We start from the raw sequence: 18,303 nt of genomic DNA, 5'->3' as shown, positions 1-18,303 counted from the left end.
ACTTAACCAGTAAAAAGTTCAGTAGTAGAAATTTGAATACGTACTGTAATTAAGAGTTTTAATTTTTGTGTAAATCCTTGTCCCATTAATTATGGTTATTATAAATGACTCTCATTCTAAGATGTACTAAAGACAGTTGATTTAAGACTGAAACTTCACTCTGTGGCTCCCTGCTGCCTTATGTAATTTGTGAATTATTGAAAGGCAGCAAGGAAGAAATTAGAGGAAAAGATAACCTAAGGTGGGAAACATATGAGGAAAAGGATTTTCTTATTTTTAGGTTTCTCCTCTGAGGTTTAGAAGCTGAATTAGTAACATTTTAAAGTGCTATTTCTTTTAAGTTTTTTTTAGCCATCTATATGCTGCTCCTTGGAAACTACAAAAATAAAGCAACTTAAACAACTATTTGTTGCCAGGAAGCATAGCGTGGGCAGGTGCTAAGGACATAGGCAACTGTATTTCTTTTTCCTCTAGCCATGCCCCAAATGGCCATCATAACTAGATTCTTGTGGTATCTGCATTTTTCAAAATGTATGTTATGTAGTGTTAAAACATTCCATCATGCTTCCTCAATTTTCAAAGAGCTTTAGTACCCACAGGGCTTTGTAAAATCAGTTGTTTCTTCCTTTTTGGGAAAGAGGATGTATAGTAAGAGTATCGAAAAAGGAGCTATTTTAAATTCTTTATCCAGAGAGTTTCATACATAATCTGTATGTAGCCTTTGTTTTAGTCAGTACTTTTTAATATACTTGTGTTTGCAATTACTCATTTTATGTTCAAAATGTCATATATGGTACAACATATGCCAAAGATTATATAACCTTTATAAACTTCATTAGCCTTATTCATGTTTTAAATTTAGTTAAGAAGTTTAAAATGATGTAAGTACTTAACTTGAAACTCATATTTTTAACTAATACCTTCTCTGGGCCTGATAGGTACCAAGAAATTAAACTTTCTATTCATTTTTATTTTTGAAGAATATTGATAACTTGATGACCCCAGAAGGAGTTGGCCTTACTACTGCCTTGCGTGTTCTCTGTAATGTGGCATGTCCACCACCTCCTGTTGAAGGTAATGTGGCTACTGTGCTTAAAAACTACTATTTTTTAGGCCTAGTATAAATATCATTTATTAAATAAAATATTCAAAATCTTAACCAATGATTAATATGTAAGTAATTAGAGTTTTTTTTTTTCTCCCTTATTTATATAAAGGTCAACAGAAAGACCTGAAATGGAATCTTGCTGTCATTCAGCTTTTTTCTGCTGAAGGAATGGACACCTTTATTCGGGTGCTGCAAAAATTGAACAGTATTCTGACTCAGCCTTGGAGACTCCATGTCAACATGGGGACCACCCTTCACAGAGTTACTACTATTTCAATGGCTCGCTGCACACTTAATCTTCTTAAAACTATGTTAACGGAACTCCTGAGAGGTGGATCCTTTGAGTTTAAGGACATGCGTGTCCCTTCAGCACTTGTGACTTTACACATGCTCCTGTGCTCTATCCCTCTCTCAGGTCGTTTGGATAGTGATGAACAGAAAATTCAGAATGATATCATTGATATATTACTGACTTTTACACAAGGAGTTAATGAAAAGCTCACAATCTCAGAAGAGACTCTGGCCAACAATACTTGGTCTTTAATGTTAAAAGAAGTTCTTTCTTCGATCTTGAAGGTTCCTGAAGGATTTTTTTCTGGACTCATACTCCTTTCAGAGCTGCTGCCTCTACCATTGCCCATGCAAACAACTCAGGTATCACTTCCATATAACATGCATCTTATAAATGACTGCAATAACACTTTTTAAAAAGCCAGTGATTTTGTTTAAAAAAAACAAACCCTCATCTCCTTCCCCTAAGAAAGACATAAAATAACTGGATGAGGGTGAGATAAAACTGAAGCAAGTTGGTCATTAAGGAAATATGGGAGTAACATTTTAAATAAATTTTTGTTAATGTGAATTTTATTATGCTGTTATGTGTACTTGTACTTTTGTTATTTTTAAATCCTTTTCCCCCACCTTTATCATGTGTTAGAATTTGCCATTAACTAGGTTGCTTCACCAATGGACTCTGCTCTACTGACTGCTAACCTGAGAACAATAAGATTTTTTTAGATGCATTGAATTCAAGCAAATGTTTAATTGTATAACAGAAAATTAAATGTTTTAAGCATACAGTAAAGATGTTCTTTTCATAACAGTTCTTCCTGAACAGTTTTTGTGACTATAAATAAATATTTTTAAAAATCTACGTACACATTATACTTTTTTAACAGGTTATTGAGTCACATGATATATCAGTGGCACTCAACACCCGAAAATTGTGGAGCATGCACCTTCATGTTCAAGCAAAGTTGCTCCAAGAAATAGTTCGGTCTTTCTCTGGCACAACCTGCCAGCCCATTCAACATATGTTACGGCGTATTTGTGTTCAATTGTGTGACCTTGCCTCACCAACTGCACTTCTGATTATGAGAACTGTGTTGGATTTGATTGTAGAAGACTTGCAAAGGTATTTTGATTTTGCATTAAAAATTTTTTTCCTCAAGTTATTTTTGATACAGATTCATTTTTTTTAACTTAGAATTTGGAAACCAGGGTTTAGTGTGCTCAGATAATATGTGTACATATAAATATACACATATACATATATACAGACACACAGACACATGAATATAGATTAATTTTAATTAGGAAACTTTATGTCATTATTTCATGTGCAAGATATCTTGACGTGTTTCAAGATTGGGGTGTTTGAAAGGTGAGCTATGAAGTACTCTGATTTAAGAAAATACATTATTAAAAACCTGAATTTACAAAATTTTATAGTAATTGTAAAATGCCAGAGAAGTTGTGATACCCAAGGAATGAAATGTTTTATATAAGATTTGTGTAAGTTGATATGTGTTGAAAAACAAATGATTAAGTAATGCCTTAAAATCAAGAATTTTGTTCACTAAATGTGTTGATTTTATTTCAGCACTTCAGAAGATAAAGAAAAACAGTATACTAGCCAAACCACCAGGTTGCTTGCTCTTCTTGATGCTCTGGCTTCACACAAAGCTTGTAAATTAGCTATTTTGCATCTAATTAATGGAACTATTAAAGGTGATGAAAGATATGCAGAGATATTCCAGGATCTGTTGGCTTTGGTGCGGTCTCCTGGAGACAGTGTTATTCGCCAACAGTGTGTTGAATTTATCACATCCATTTTGCAGTCTCTCTGTGATCAGGTATTTATAGTTATTTTTATAAATTTTTTTGTGTGTATGTGTTTCTTAAAAGCTTCTCTTGATGTAAATCTTGTCTGTTAACAAAGAGATCGCATCTGTTTCATTACTCTTACTGTTGTTTAGGGAGATAAATTTGACCAGTGAGCCAACAATAAAATGATTTGGTGCTATATAACTTTCTTTGACTTTGTACTTCACAGGTTTCTCTGAATAGCTTTTTTCATTTTCTTTATGAGACACTGTCTTTGGATATTTACTTTACATGCCATTGTATTCTTTGGGGTTGGTTATGTCTAGTATGTTCATTTTCCTTCTAATTATATTATACACCAATTCACTCTTGAATATTATAGTTTTGTGATTGGTTGAATTAATACCATGGTTTCTTGTTTGGACAATTTTTAAAAAAATCTATTTTGGCTGTGCCCCACGGCATGTGGGATCTTAGTTCCCTGACCAGGGATCAAACCCGCGCCCCCTGCATTGGAAGCATGGAGTCTTAACCACTGGACCGCCAGGGAAGTCCCTGGACAACTTTTGAAGGCGTCACAGGCTACTACATTTTAGTGTGTTTCAGACTACTGTGCTATAAACATCTATAAAGACGTTGACTAAAAGTAGTAGTATTTCTTCCTGCTGTTTATATTATTGACTTCCAGTTTATAGTTCCATGAATTAATGAGAATTGTTTTAACTTTTAGAGCCCATTGTTATTGCGATATTTGGAGATTTCTATGCCTAATGGCATTTTAGCTTGTCAGAATGCTCCTACTATCTAAATCAATCAAATATGATTTTTCCAGGCAGAATATTTTTAATAGGATCCCATCATGGAAGATTACCTTTTTCTAGCTAACCAAAACCCAGTTTGGTTACATTTAACACTCAAGAAGGAACATTTTTGGTGTGACTTGTTTTCACAAAAAGGGGATCTGGTAGAAAACAGTTTTGGACCAGGTAAAAAGGCTTATTTTAAGTCTTTATACCTCAGAATGTGCAGTCAACTGGTGTTTGTTAATGTAGTTCACGTTGGGTTGTATGACTGTGATGAGTTACACTTTAGCATCCTAGCTGCCCTGATCACTTAAACCTCTTTCTTGGCTGGCCTCACCTTATTATATTTCCGTTCTATTCAAGCTTTGTTTTATAGTTCTAACCCAAGTTGAATACTTGCTTCCAGTGTGTTGAGGTGATTAAAGGCAATAACACATACTTAAAAATGTTTCTGTAATGTCTGCTTTACTTCTATAAAAAGAGTAGTGTGAGTTTTTAGTTATTTTTAGGTAAACTTGCTGACATTGAAAAACTTGAATTTTAAACGTATATAAAAACTACAGGAAAATATTGGAAGACTGTGCCTAAATGTTTTTTTTGCTCCATCCATTTCTTTTTGTGTTGTTTTTAATTCAAATATGGATATATTTATTAAAATTTATTTCTCTGATGCTTTCTTTATAAATTAAAAAATATTCAAATGAATGAATAATACAGTAATTTAAAATATTTTAGTACCAAAAGTACTAAGCTAACCATCTGAAGATAGAAATTACACTCAGTGTAATCCAGAAGGAACAATTTTTCAGAGAGATGTTCTTTTAAAATAAGAATACTGTGAGTCAGGCACAGTTGCCAAGTGGTAAGGCGTTGGTCTCATAAAGTAAAATACTGTGAAACAACATATTTGTCTTTATTTCTTTAGGTGTGTATCCTTGTATTAACCTTTATAGAAGGACAAAACAACTCCTTTGTTCTTAATGTGTTTGAATCTATGTTTGGGATGGGACAGTAACCATAGTTTTTTGATAGTTACTAATTGCTGTGTATTTCAGGAATAAAAACGCTAAGTGATAGTGACAATCATTTAAAAAAATTGTTTTTTCCCAACTCCCCTCCTCCCTCACAGGACATTGCACTAATTTTGCCAAACTCTTCTGAAGGTTCTATTTCTGAACTGGAGCAGCTCTCCAATTCTCTACCAAACAAAGAATTGATGGCCTCAATCTGTGACTGTCTCCTGGCTGTGCTAGCCAACTCTGAGAGTAGTTACAGCTGTTTACTGACATGTGTCAGAACAATGATGTTTCTTGCAGAGCATGATTATGGATTATTTCATTTAAAAAGGTAATGCTTTATCTAATTTAATATACTCTTGTATTTAAATCCCCCCATATTTATTAATTCATAGCTGTTGTAGAAGGTTGAAGGTATGATTTCTTTCATGTGGAGAAATTTCGTGTTTATGGAAAAGATTCATTAGCAATGAAAATTGCTAATAATAAAATCTTTAGGATGAAAAATATAAATTGAATAGATAGACATTAATGCAGGCATCTTGCAGTATTTAACAAGGAAATCTTATTGTTCCAGGGTCATTAATTCATGCTCTAAGATATTTGTTTTGTTGGTACATTCACTTGTAGTTCTTCAAAGATGATGGTAGTGTGATATTATGGACCCTAAAGCTGAAAGTGCTGATTCTGTGTTTTTTCTCTAGAGGAATGGCTGAGATGAAATTTGTTTGAAATGATGTAAATCTCATGCTGCTCAGTCTCTCTCAAGTGTAATTTCTGCTCCCATCTCTCTCTCCATGCCCTCATATTTTCTTCACTAGGGAGATAGTGGCTACTACATAGTTTTCCTTGGAATTTGTAGAAGTATGTAGAAATACGAGATAGAAAGGATTAGGAAACATGTATTTGTACCTCTCATTAATTCTTATAACATTGGTTGAAAACTTATGTTCCAGCTACTGTGCTTGGTGCTGGCTGCTACCTTTTCCACCTGCTTAGTCTGTCTATTCTCCTGTATTCTCTCTCAGTTGATGGCAACTGCTGAACATCCAAGTTCTCCCCCCCACCACCTCCCAATCTCTCACCAAAGTCTTTAAATTTTACTTCTTGAATGTCCTTTTTCCTAGTGCCTGGATATTTACTCTATATCCCTTAAGACTCATACATTACACATACAAGAAAACCAAAAAGCTTTCCTTGATTCCTCCATTCCTAGCTGGGTTAGGTGCTTTCACAAATACCCTTTGCATACCTCTGCCATAGCACGATATGTGATGTCGTTGGCTCTGCTAGATTCATGTAAGTCATCATAACCTATTCCCTTTTCTTTCTTTAGCTCTGATCTTTCTGCTAAGCTCCAAGTAACCCATGTATCTGTTTGACATCTCTACTTGGCTATCTAATGGGCATCCAAACTGAGCTAAAGCAGAGCTCTTGATATTCTTGCTTCAAACATGTTTCTGTCCTGCTTGTCCTGGTAAATATTAAACTTCGAGATTCTTGATTCTTCTCTTTTCCTCACTCCCTACATCCAGTCCATCAGTAAGTCCAGTTCATTATGTTTCCAGAATACTTCCTGAATCTGATGACCCTTCTCCACCTCCATAGTTACCACCCGTATCCGGTCCACTGTTTTCTTTCATGACCCATTGCAGTAGCCTCCAATCTTCTCTTCTTACTTCAACTATTGTCCCCCTAAAATACATTTTCTTAGCACTCAGACTGATCTTTTTAAACTTATAACAAGATACGTGTCACTGTTTTGCTTAAATCCTTCTGATGGCTTCCTGTTGCACTGCAAATAAAATTCAAACTCTATAATGATCTTTAAGCCTCTATACAGTCTGACCCTTGCTTATCTCTTTGACTTATCTCATAGCTCTTTTATCCTCAGTTTTGCTCCCTGTCAGGCTCATTCCTACCTCCAGACTTTTTTTTTTTCCTAAATGCTTTTCCCCTAGATTCTTATAGGACTTATTTCCTCACTTCACTCAGGTATCTGTATCAATATATTTCCTGTCTAAATGCCTGTCTAAAATAGCCTATTCTTTGTGTCCCCATTCCTTATTCCCCTTTATATTTTTCACTGTATTTATACTGTTTGACATTACATTATATAGACTTAATGCTTATTTGGTTGTCTCCCTCACTAGAATATAAGCTGCACAAGGACAGGGACTATTTGCTTGACTGTACTCCCACCAGCACCTAGAAACCTGGTTCATAGTAGACATTATGAAGGAACATTTTGTCCACAAATATTTATTGAATGCCCTCTTCTCTGGGCCAGACACTGTTCTAGGTGCTGGGGATTTAGTTAAAAAAAAAAAAAAATCCCTGTCTTCTTGATGCTTTCATTCTATTAGAGGTAGACACATGCTAAACATGTAAATAAAATACATAGTATGTTACAGAAAAACAGAAAGTAGGGCAGAGGGATAGTGAGTGCCAAAGTGAGGGTGAGAGTTGTCATTTAAATGAAGTATGGGGAGGTGATCAGGGAAGCCCTCACAGAGAAGGTAGCCCTTTAACAAAGAACTGAGGGAGGTGAGTGAAACGTTAATATCCTGGGGGAGAGCCATTGCAAATAGCATGCCTAACTTGTCTGAGAAAAAGCCTTGAGGCCATGGTGGTTGCTCCTAAAGTGAGTAAGCAAGGAGAAAAATGACAGGGCCTAGGGTCAGAGAAGTAATGGGTAGGTGTGGGGAGGGCAGATCGTCAAGGGCCTCTAGGTTTACTTATAAGGGCCATTGTAAGGTTTTGAGCAGAGGTGTAGTATGATCTGGCTTTTTAAATAAACAGATCACTATATACTTTTCATCTAGTCCTGAAGCAGGCCCCACTCAAGAAAAAAAATTTTTGAGATAATATTAGACTTTAAGAAGAATTACAAAAATAATAGTACAGAGTTCAGATATACCCTTCATCCAGCTTACCCTTGTGTTGATGTCATATATAGCCATTGAATATTTACCAAAACTAAGAAACTAAGCTTGGCATAATACTATTAACTAAAATACAGAATTTATTTAGGTTTTACCAGTTTTTCTAGTAATGTTCTTTTTCTGTTTCAGGATCCAAGATAGGATCCTACCTTGCTTTTAGTTTTAATGTATCCTTTGTCTCCTGTATCCTCATTTTTCATGACCTTGACATTTTTGGAGAGCATTTGTAGAATGTTCCTCAATTTAGTTTTGTCTTATGTTTTCTCATAATTAGATTGAGATTATGCTTTATTGAGAAGGATACTACAGAGGCAGTGTACCTTTGTGAGTACATCATATCAGGAAATACATAGTGTATTAGTGATGATATTAACCTCGGTCACTTGACTGAGGTGCTGTCTGCCAGGATTCTGCACAGCCAACTTACTAATTTTCTGTTTTTAAGTACTAAACGTTTTGAAGAATATACTTTGAGACTATGTAAATGTCCTATTTCTACTTAGAACTTTCGTCCACTCATTTTACTGTCCATCAGTGAATCTTGGCATGTGGCAGTTATTACTGTGGTGTTCTAATAGTGATTTCCTATTTTTCTCATTCCTTTCTCATTTAATTGTCCTTCTGTAAGAAAGAACTCATCACTTTTCCCTCATTTATTTACTTATTTGGGTATATCAATATGGATTCATGGACTTTTTTTTCTTGTATAATAATTGAACACTATTGTTATTTATTTTGTTGTTCAACTTATGTTACTGATTTTGGTTCTTCTTATTGGCTAGAGCTGGGAAATATCTGTGTCCTAAATCATGCATATACACAAATCTACGTTTATTTTTTCATCTACTTATTTTATGTATGTACTTAAAAAATATCTTTCCATTTATCTGTCTGTCTGTCTGTCTGTCTTTCTGTATTTCTGCCTGCCTGCCTGCGCTGGATCTTAGTTGCAGCATCTTTAGTTGCGGGATCTTTAGTTGCGGCATGTGGAATCTTTTAGTTGAGGCATGTGGAGTCTAGTTGCGGGATTCGGGGTCTTTAGTTGCGGCATGTGAACTCTTATTTGCGGTGTGTGGGATCTAGTTCCCTGACCAGGGATCGAACCTGGGCCCCCTGCATTGGGAGCATGGAATCTTAGCCACTGGACCACCAGGGAAGTCCCTGTCTGTATGTATTTTTTTAAATGAGTCCATACAGATACTTTGATTCTAATACAATATCAGAAGGTTGATTCTAGCTTTGCCCCTTTCTTTGTAACCTCACCCATGTTTTATAATACGCGGTTCTGTGGATTTTGACAAATGAGTAGAGTCACGTGTCTAGTATCTCATTTCCATGCAGAGCTATCTACATCACCCCAGCAGTCCAGTGTGCTACCCTTTTATAGACAACTTCTCTACAAGTTTACCAGCAAAATGCCAGATTTTGGTATTGCTAGTTTTTTTTTTTATTGTAGATATTCTAAAAGGTGTGTAGTGGACCCCAGTTTTTGATAGACCGTATAAGTAAGGTTCACTTTCTTAAGGTTATAAGTAGAGGCTAGTAATTGGTATAGTCCAATTTTGAACCTTTACTTTTTCCATTAATTGTATTATCTCTGTATTTAATATCATTCCTGTTCGTTGTGCCTTGTCCATTTTATTATTTTATCAAGTTCTCAAGAGCACGAGTCTTCTTTCTCTCTTTTGTATTGCTTTACCCAAATCTTGAAATTTTCTTTTGATCAACTATGAACTGTGTAAATGCATAGAATAATTTTAGCAGGGCTGTATATTGTCATGATTTTGAATACATATCGTGATTGTTTCTTATGCTGAAATCTCTTTATATTAGGGGTTGGTAAATTGTGGGCCACAGGCCAAATCCAGCCTTTCTTGGAACATAGCCAGTATTTATGTGTTGTCTGCAGCTGCTTTCCCACTGTATCAGCAGTTGAGTAGTTGTGACTGAGACTGATGTTTTGTATAGAGAGAAACAGATTGAGTTATGTATAATCCCATAAAGCCTAGAATATTTATCATCAGGCTCTTTACATAAAAAGTTTGCTGATGCCTACTCTGTACCCTTAATTTCTTTCTGTCAGATTACAATGTCATAAAGTTAATCATTCTTTGTAGTTACATAAGTTAGGCTTTCTGGTCAGGCTTTTGAGACAGCTATAACCTCACGTTAGAGAAATCCTCAGGTTATAAAAAGTGTAAAAAAGGGAACCTGCAAGTTTATTTTGCTGAGTTTTATAGCGTTATTATTGGGGGAAAATTTTTTCTTTCAGTGTTTTTGAAGTTTATCCTTAAAAGGAGATATCAACTATAAAAAATGCTTTGTTAAATAGTTTGTGTGACAGGTAACACCAAGGTACTTTTTTACATTTTTTGAAATGTAAAATTTTAATTTTACTAAATTTTAGGCTGTCTGAACTGATATAGTTCATTTTTTAAAATTAATTAATTTATTTATTGTTTATTTTTGGCTGCATTGGGTCTTTGTTGCTGTGCGCGGACTTTCTCTAGTTGCGGCAAGTGGTGGCTACTCTTTGTTGCAGTGCACGAGCTTCTCATTGTGGTGGCTTCTCTTGTTGCAGAGCATGGGCCCTAGGTGTGTGGGCTTCAGAAGTTGTGGCACACGGGCTCAGTAGTTGTGGGTCACGGACTCTAGAGTGCAGACTCAGTAGTTGTGGCACACGGGCTCAGCTGCTCGACGGCATGTGGGATCTTCCCAGACCAGGGCTCAAACCCGCATTCCCTGCACTGGCAGGTGGATTCTTAACCATTGCACCACCAGGGAAGTCCTGAGATAGTTCATTTCTTATACTAGATTTATATGCTCAAATTTTAAGAAATTGCCTATTTTCTTTATTTACAGTTCTTTAAGGAAAAACAGTAATGCTCTGCATAGTTTACTGAAACGAGTGGTCAGCACATTTAGTAAAGACACGGGTGAACTTGCATCTTCATTTTTGGAATTTATGAGACAGATTCTTAATTCTGATACAATGGTAAGTATATATATGTATTTGGTATTTCTTATATTTATAAACTTTTACATATGTTAAAAAAAATCGCTTGGGTTCAAAAATATCTTGGAATAACGGTTTTTGGAACTTGGAACTAACAGTACGGTTTTTTTCTGTGTCCTCACCCCACTATAAGTACGGGGTTTTGATTTATCAAAAAAGTAGATGTTTAAGAGTAGAATTTATTGAACTCTAATTTATTAGGCATCATTATTAATTTGTGAATACTCTATGATTTACATTTTCTTAAAAGAGAGAAAAATACTACCTATAGTGCATTTATTTTTTTACCTCATTCTTTACATTGAGTTACCTTGCTAGAGTCAGTCAGAATAGTCAAATTTTATCAGTCTCTTAATCAAATATTTACTTAGTGTCACTTAATTGTACATTTACTGGCTCTGTTTTGGATGTTGTGATTTTTGGGGTGAATGTAAAGCTTATTATACTGGAATATTTTGGATCCATCATAGATACAATTAAAGATTATTTCCCTAGCTTTAAAATCTTATTGTTAAAATCTAATTAAAAATTTCTCTCATTAGTATTTATCAAAACTGTGGTATATATTGTGGACACAATTCTAGAAGCCACTAATAGGCCTGCCTTTAAAAAGTGTCAAATAAGTTTGGGAATGTCTCCCAGATGGAGCTCAACTGCACATTAGTATATTAAAAGCTCTAAAAGGCCCTGGATGAATAGAAACTTGCTTTACTGCAATTTAATCCAGTTTTGTCCAAATGTATTGCCTGCAGAATACTTGTGCGTCTGTGTGTGTGTGTATGTGTATGTGTATGTGTATGGCTGTTAACATCCTATGGGTTTGATATTCTGTCAACATTGATTTAAGAAATGCAGCTCATATTTAAGATTTCTGTTTAGAAAGAGTTATCGAGGACCTGTATAGTACAGTATTAACAAAATAAATGTATGTGATGATTTCATAAGAAAAAATTAAATTTACTGTTTAGTATATTTCTCTTAGGCATACAATTTATACTGAGAATATTTCCTCCAGTAAGCCCTTCTTGGCTGCCTGTTGTGTTTGTAGTTACTGTTGTGCCAGTTTTATTGGCAAATTATTATTTGTTCTGTGTCATATGTAGTTTATTAAAGTGATTAAACTTACCAGATGCTTTGATTCTGAAAGATTGGTATATTTAACAGTAGGACTGTAGCTACATACTCTAAAGAGATTTTAGTGTCTTACTTGATGGAAGACCACTTATTAGTCTTACCAGATGCTAAGTGACATGTTAATATCAGTTTGACAGATTTTTTTTCTTTTTTTCATCCAACAAGAAGCCATAACTTTATTAATGATAAAAACAGTACAGATTTCTAACCCGGCTGCAGTTACTCTTTTGAAACACCAAAAAAGGCCCTCTTTTCAGATGGTTACATTGTTAATTTCGTAATAGCATTTACAATATTACTGTTGTTCTTCAGGGCTCAGACTGCCTTTGCTCTTGACACATTTGCTTGTGACATGACCAATTCTGTGTCCTTAACTTCCGCACCTGTTTCATCAGTCTCTTCCTCTTCACTCTCCTCCTCTTGTACAGTTGGAGTCTGTGTGTTTTCTTGAATGTTTGAGACAGCTTCACCTTGAACTTTGAATTTCTCAGCAGCTGCTAACTGTGCTTGCTGAGATAAATCCTTGATCTTGGCTTCCCCCAAAACTATGTAGGTATCTGAAGCTAGGCTCTTGTATACTTCTGGTTTTGTGATGACAAAAAGGACATTCTTAGATTTCCGGATAGTGACTCTAGTAACCCCTGTAACCTGTCGAAGATCCAGTTTGGACATATCCTTCTGTGCCTTCTTTTCACTCTGACTCTGTTTTGCTTTACTGACTGGTTCTTCATTGATTTCAGCTGCTGCTGCCAGCTGGGCTTGTTGTGTGGTTGCCTGTGTAGAATCCTGTTCCTCAAGCTCTGGTACTGATTCATCACTGTCAGATTCTGTTCGAGACCCTGTCTCACCCTGGGACTGTGGCAACTCCTGCTCTGTAGCAGGGACGGTTTCTGTGGCTTCACCAGGCATTTTGTGCGGGGAACGTGGAACCAAGATGGTGGCAGAAAGAGAGCAAGTGAGAGCGTGACCCATGCCTGTTGCAGGACAGTTTCCTTAAACGTGTCATCAGTTAAACAGTTTCTAATCAGAAACGACTAACCAGTGTTCATTCATGCTGTCCAGGTTCTTCTGGACTCTCAGGACTGCTGATTAATGCTTTTATTCATCCCTCATCAATAAATTTGCTTTTCTTACTTCCTTCATTGAGGTCAGTACCACCCTGTTTAATTTCTAAATTCTTTCCCTCTCCCTTAGATTCTTTCCCTGTTCTTTCTACTCTGTTGTATTCTTCCTTAATCAGAGGAAAATATACCCCTGTATCACTTCATTTCTATCTATGAGGTACATCTTACCCCTTTTAATAACCTGCCCGATTCCTTTTCCATCTTCTGTGTTTCCCTCTCCCGTCTACCCTTGCGTTCTGGTGGATAGAATCTCTGAATATCAAAAATCAAATTTGTTATCTTTCCCCATACACTTGATTCATCTTTTCTGTGCCCTGCTTTTATACCATTGATCTTTCCTGACAATCAAGTTAGAAACCATGAATACTGGCTAACTTTCCCCTTTTGTTCACCATCTTCAGCAGCTGCTCATTCTTGTCAGTTTCATTCACAAAACCTTTCATACTTCATTCCTTATTTTGTATTTCACTGCTATTACCTTGGTTTCTCCTTTTTGCTCCTTTTTGCATAACATTTTCATAACATCCCATAAAATTCACCCTTTTAAACAATTTGGTGGGCTTTAGTATACTCATAGAATTGTGCAACCATCACCACTATCTAATTTCAGAATGTTTTCATAACTCCACAGAGAAGCTCTGTGTGCCCATTAACAGAAACTCTCCATTACTTCTTTCCCCTAGCTCCTGGCAACCACTAATCTCCTTTTCTGTCTCTATGTCAATTTCTGCAAAGAGACTGCTGGGATTTTGATAGGGATTGTCTTGAATCTGTAGGTCAATTTTGGAAATATAACTGTCTTAGTACTATTAAGTTTTCATATTCATGGACATGGCATGGCTTTCCATTTATTTAGGTTGTCTATATTTCTATGATGTTTCGTAATTTTCAATGTGTAAGTCTTGTACCTCTTTTGTTAAGTTTATGCCTCTAATTAAATTGGGAATTTAAAAAATGCTGTTGTAAATGGAATTGTTCCTTGATTTCATTTCTGAATGTTCTTTGCTAGTGTTTAGAAATGCAATTGGTTTCCATATATTGATATTGTGTCCTGAAACCTTGCTGAACTTGTTTATTAGTTCTGAAAGTGTTTTTAGTGGTTTCCTTAGACTTTTCTAAATACGAGGGTATCCTTTCCAATTTGGATACCTTTTATTTCTTTTTCTTGCTTTATTGTCCTCTCAAGAACCTCCATTGCATGTTGAATAAAAGTAGCAAGAGTTGACATCTTTGTCTTGTTCCTGATCTTAGGGGGAAGGCTTTCAGTCTTTCACCATTAAATACAATGTTAGCTATGGTTACTCATAGGTATCCTTAATCAGGTCAAAGAAATTCCCTTCTATTCCTAGTTCACTGAGTGTTTTTATCATGAAAAAGGGTGTTGGATATTGTTAAATACTTTCTATGTGTCTATTGAAATAAATGATCATGTTGTCTTTCTCTGTATTATATTTTACATTGATTGCTTTTTACATGCTGAACTGACCTTGTATTGCTGGAATAAATACCACTTGTTTGTTGTGTACTATCTTTTTGATATGTTGCTAGATTCAGTTTGCTTTACTTTATTGAGGAATTTGGGGTCTATAGTCAATAGGGATATTGGTATGTAGCTTTCTTGTGATATCTTTGGCCTCATAGAGTGAGCTAGGACGTATTCTCTCCTCTTTCATTTTTTGGAAGTTTGTGAAGGATTGTTGTTAATTCTTTAAACATTTGGTAGAATTCGTCAATAAAGCCACCTGAGCTTTTCCTTGTTGGAAGCGTTTTTGATACTAATTAAATAGTTTTACTTATAAATCTGTTCAGATTTTCTGTATCTTCTTGAGTCAGTTTCAGTAGTTTGTGTCTTTTTAAGAATTTGTTTCTCTTCATTCAACTACATTACTAACTTGATGGCACACAAATGTTTATATTTCCTTATAAACTTTTTTTATGTCTGTAAGGTTGTTAATGATGGCGCTTTTTTCATTCTTGATTTTAATAATTTAAGTCTTCTCTCCTTTTTTCTCCCCTTTTGTTAGTCTAGCTGAAGGTTTGTCACTTTTGTTGATCTTTCTAAATAACCACATTTTGGTTTCTTTGATTTTCTTCTGTTTTCTAGTCTCTATTTTATTTATTTCTGCTTTAATCTTTATTGTTTCCTTCCTTTTACTTGCTTTGGGGATAATTTACTTTTCTTTTGCTAGTTTCTTAACTTGGAAGGTTAGGTTATTGATTTGAGATCTTTCTTCATTATTAATATAAGTATTTACAGCTATAAATTTCCCTCTGTGCACTGCCTTTGGTATGTCATGTTTTTGGTTTTGTTCATATCCAAATATTTTCTAATTTTTCTTCTTTGGCCCCTTGGTTATTTAGGAGTGTGTTTAATTTCCACATAATTGTGAATTTCCCAAATTTCCTTCTGTAACTGACTTCTAGTTTTATTCCATTGTGGCCAAAGACCATACTTTGTATGATTTCAATCCATTTAAATTTATTGAGGCTACTTTTACAGCCTAGGGGTATTTTCTATCCTGGAGAATGTTTCATGTGCAGTTGAGAGGAAGGTGTCTTCTGCTGCCATTTGGAGGGATGTTCTATACAGGTCTGTTACGAGTGTTGGTTTATAGTTGTTTAAGCCTTCTGCTTCCTTGTTGATTTTCTGTCTAGTTGTTCTATCCACTGCTGAAAGTGGGATGCTGAAGTCTCCAACTATTGTTGAATTGTCTCTTTCTCCTTTTACTTCTGTCAGTTTTTGTTTCATGCCTCTCCGGGCTCTATTGTCAGGTGCATATATGTTCATAATTGTTATATCTTCCTGATGGATCAACCCTTTTGTTGTTATAAAATGTCCTTCTTTGTCTCTAGTAATAGCTTTTGTCTAAACTTTTATTTTGTATTATTGGTATAGCCACTCTAGCTTTATTTTGGTTATTGTTTGTATAGTATATTTTTTCCTACCCTTTTACGTAGAGCCTGTTTGTATTTTATAATCTAAAGTGTGTCTCTTATAGACAGCATAGTTGGATCAGGTTTTGTTTTGTTTTTTACATTCTGCCAATTTTTCCCTTTTGATTGGTATATTCAAACCATTAATGTTTAATTATTGACAGGGAGGATTTATGTCTGCTGTTTTGCTCTTTACTTCCTACATATCTTTTTGTTTTTCTTTATCTCCTTTTTTTTTTTTTTTTTTGCTTTAAACAGATGCTTTCTACTGTGCTGTTTTAATTTCCTTTTTCTCTCTTTTACCTTTTTTAAAGAAGTTATTTTCTTAGTGGTTGCCCTGGATACTACATTTAACACCTTAATTTAATAGTCTCTTTCTGATTAATCCCAACATAATTTCAGTAGTATACAAAAACTGCTACAATATAGCTTTGTTCCTGTGCTGTTATCATACTAATTACATTTTTATACATTGTGAGTCCATCTTCACAGTTTTATTATTATTGCTTTATTCTGTTTTTTAATTCAGATAGGAGAAGAAAAGAGTTACAAACAAAAATACGTTTATACTGCCTTTTACCTAACCTTTACTGACATACTGTTTCTTCATGTGGGTTCAGGTTACTGTCTAATATCCTTTCATGTCACCCAGCAGGACTCCTTTTAGTAGTTTTTGTAGAGTAGGTTTGCTAGTGACAGATTCTCTCTCACTTAAAAAAAAGAATTGAGAGTGTCTTTATTTCTCCCTCATTTTTGAAGGATAGTTTTGTAAGTTATAGAATGCTTTGTTGATAGTGTTTTTCTTTCAGCACTTTGAATATGTTTTCCTACTGCATTCTGCCTTCTGTAGTTTCTGACAGTAAATCAGTTGTTAATATTTTATTAGTTGAGTCACCTCTCTCTTACTGCTTTCAAGATTCTCTCTTTTTTTTTTTTGGCTTTTGACAGTTTGATCATGATGTGTCTAAGAGTGGATCTCTTTGAGTTCATTCTACTTGGAGGTTGTTGATCCTCTTCAAAGTGTAATGTTTTCATCATATTTGGATAGTTTTCAGTCATTATTTCTTTAGATATTTTTTCCTGACTCTTTCTTTCTTCTTCTGAGACTCTTTATTATGTGTGTGTTGGTGTTCTTGATGGTACCTCACAAGTCTCTGAGGCTATGCTTGTTCTTCATTCTTTTTTCTTTCTGTTCGTTAAAATGGATAATCTTAGTTGACCCTCTTCAAGTTCACTGATTCTTTTTTTTTGCCAGCTCAAATCTGCTGTTGAGCCCCTCTAGTGGATTTTTTTTTTTTTAAAGATTTTTTTGGGGGAGGGCACTTCCCTGGTGGTCCAGTGGCTAAGACCCTGTGTTCCCAATGCAGGGGGCGAGAGTCTGATACCTAGTTAGGGAACTAGATTCCACATGCTGCAACTAAGAGTTTGCATGCCGCAGGCTAAAGATCTCGACACAGCCAAATAAATAAATATTTCTTTTAAAAGATTTTTTTTTGATGTGGACCATTTTTCAAGTCTTTATTGAATTTGTTACAATAATGCTTCTGTTTTATGTTTTGGTTGTTTGGCTGAGAGGCATGTGGGATCTTAGCTCCCTAACTAGGGATCGAACCCACAACCCCTGCATTGGAAGGCGAAGTCTTAACCACTGAACTGCCAGGGAAGTCCCTCTAGTGAATTTGTTGTTTCACTCATTGTACTTTTCCACTCCAGAATTTATATTCAGTTTTTGTATAACTCTTAGCTGTTTATTGATATTTTCTTGCAGAGTACTGTATCAGCCTTCTTTCCAGTTTCCTTCCATTTACTTCTTTGGTACATTCTAAATAGTTTTGTGTGAGTTCATAACTTCCTAAAGCAGACATCGGATCATATCACTCTACCCTACAATACCTTTTCATATCTGTAGAATAAATTCCAAACTTTTTAGCATGACATTCAAGACTATTCACTGTATGGCCAAAAAGTTACCTTTGCAAACACTTCTTCTCCCTTGCTGGGAGCCATCATCCATAAGTCTCATCTACTATATGTATCTCCTTGGCCATGCTTCTCTTAGTTTGTTGCCCTCTCCCTCTCCCTCTCCCTCTCCCTCTCCCTCTCCCTCTCCCTCTCCC

The 18,303-nt window shown here is 35.3% G+C and overlaps 1 protein-coding gene and 1 pseudogene across 3 annotated transcripts in view; one reads left to right on the top strand and one right to left on the bottom strand.

Annotated features, from left to right (window-relative positions):
• VIRMA (vir like m6A methyltransferase associated) overlaps positions 1-18,303 on the top strand; it is a 61,644-nt gene that overhangs the window by 34,117 nt on the left and 9,224 nt on the right. For all 3 annotated transcript variants that reach the window (XM_027131412.1, XM_027131413.1, XM_027131414.1), the window contains exons 12-17: positions 981-1,074; positions 1,218-1,762; positions 2,287-2,522; positions 2,991-3,243; positions 5,147-5,364; positions 10,841-10,973. In XM_027131412.1, coding sequence (XP_026987213.1) covers positions 981-1,074; positions 1,218-1,762; positions 2,287-2,522; positions 2,991-3,243; positions 5,147-5,364; positions 10,841-10,973 — 1,479 coding nt within the window. The remainder of the gene's footprint in view (positions 1-980; positions 1,075-1,217; positions 1,763-2,286; positions 2,523-2,990; positions 3,244-5,146; positions 5,365-10,840; positions 10,974-18,303) is intronic.
• Positions 12,368-13,479, bottom strand: LOC113633323 (nascent polypeptide-associated complex subunit alpha pseudogene; annotated as a pseudogene).

This window comes from Aethalodelphis obliquidens, unplaced genomic scaffold (genome assembly GCF_003676395.1).
Source record: "Aethalodelphis obliquidens isolate GAN/ISIS:26980383/991018 unplaced genomic scaffold, ASM367639v1 scaffold39, whole genome shotgun sequence".
Lineage (NCBI taxonomy): Eukaryota > Metazoa > Chordata > Mammalia > Artiodactyla > Delphinidae > Aethalodelphis > Aethalodelphis obliquidens.
The sequence above is the reverse complement of the archived record's forward strand: the minus strand, read 5'-3'. Positions and strand labels throughout refer to the sequence as shown.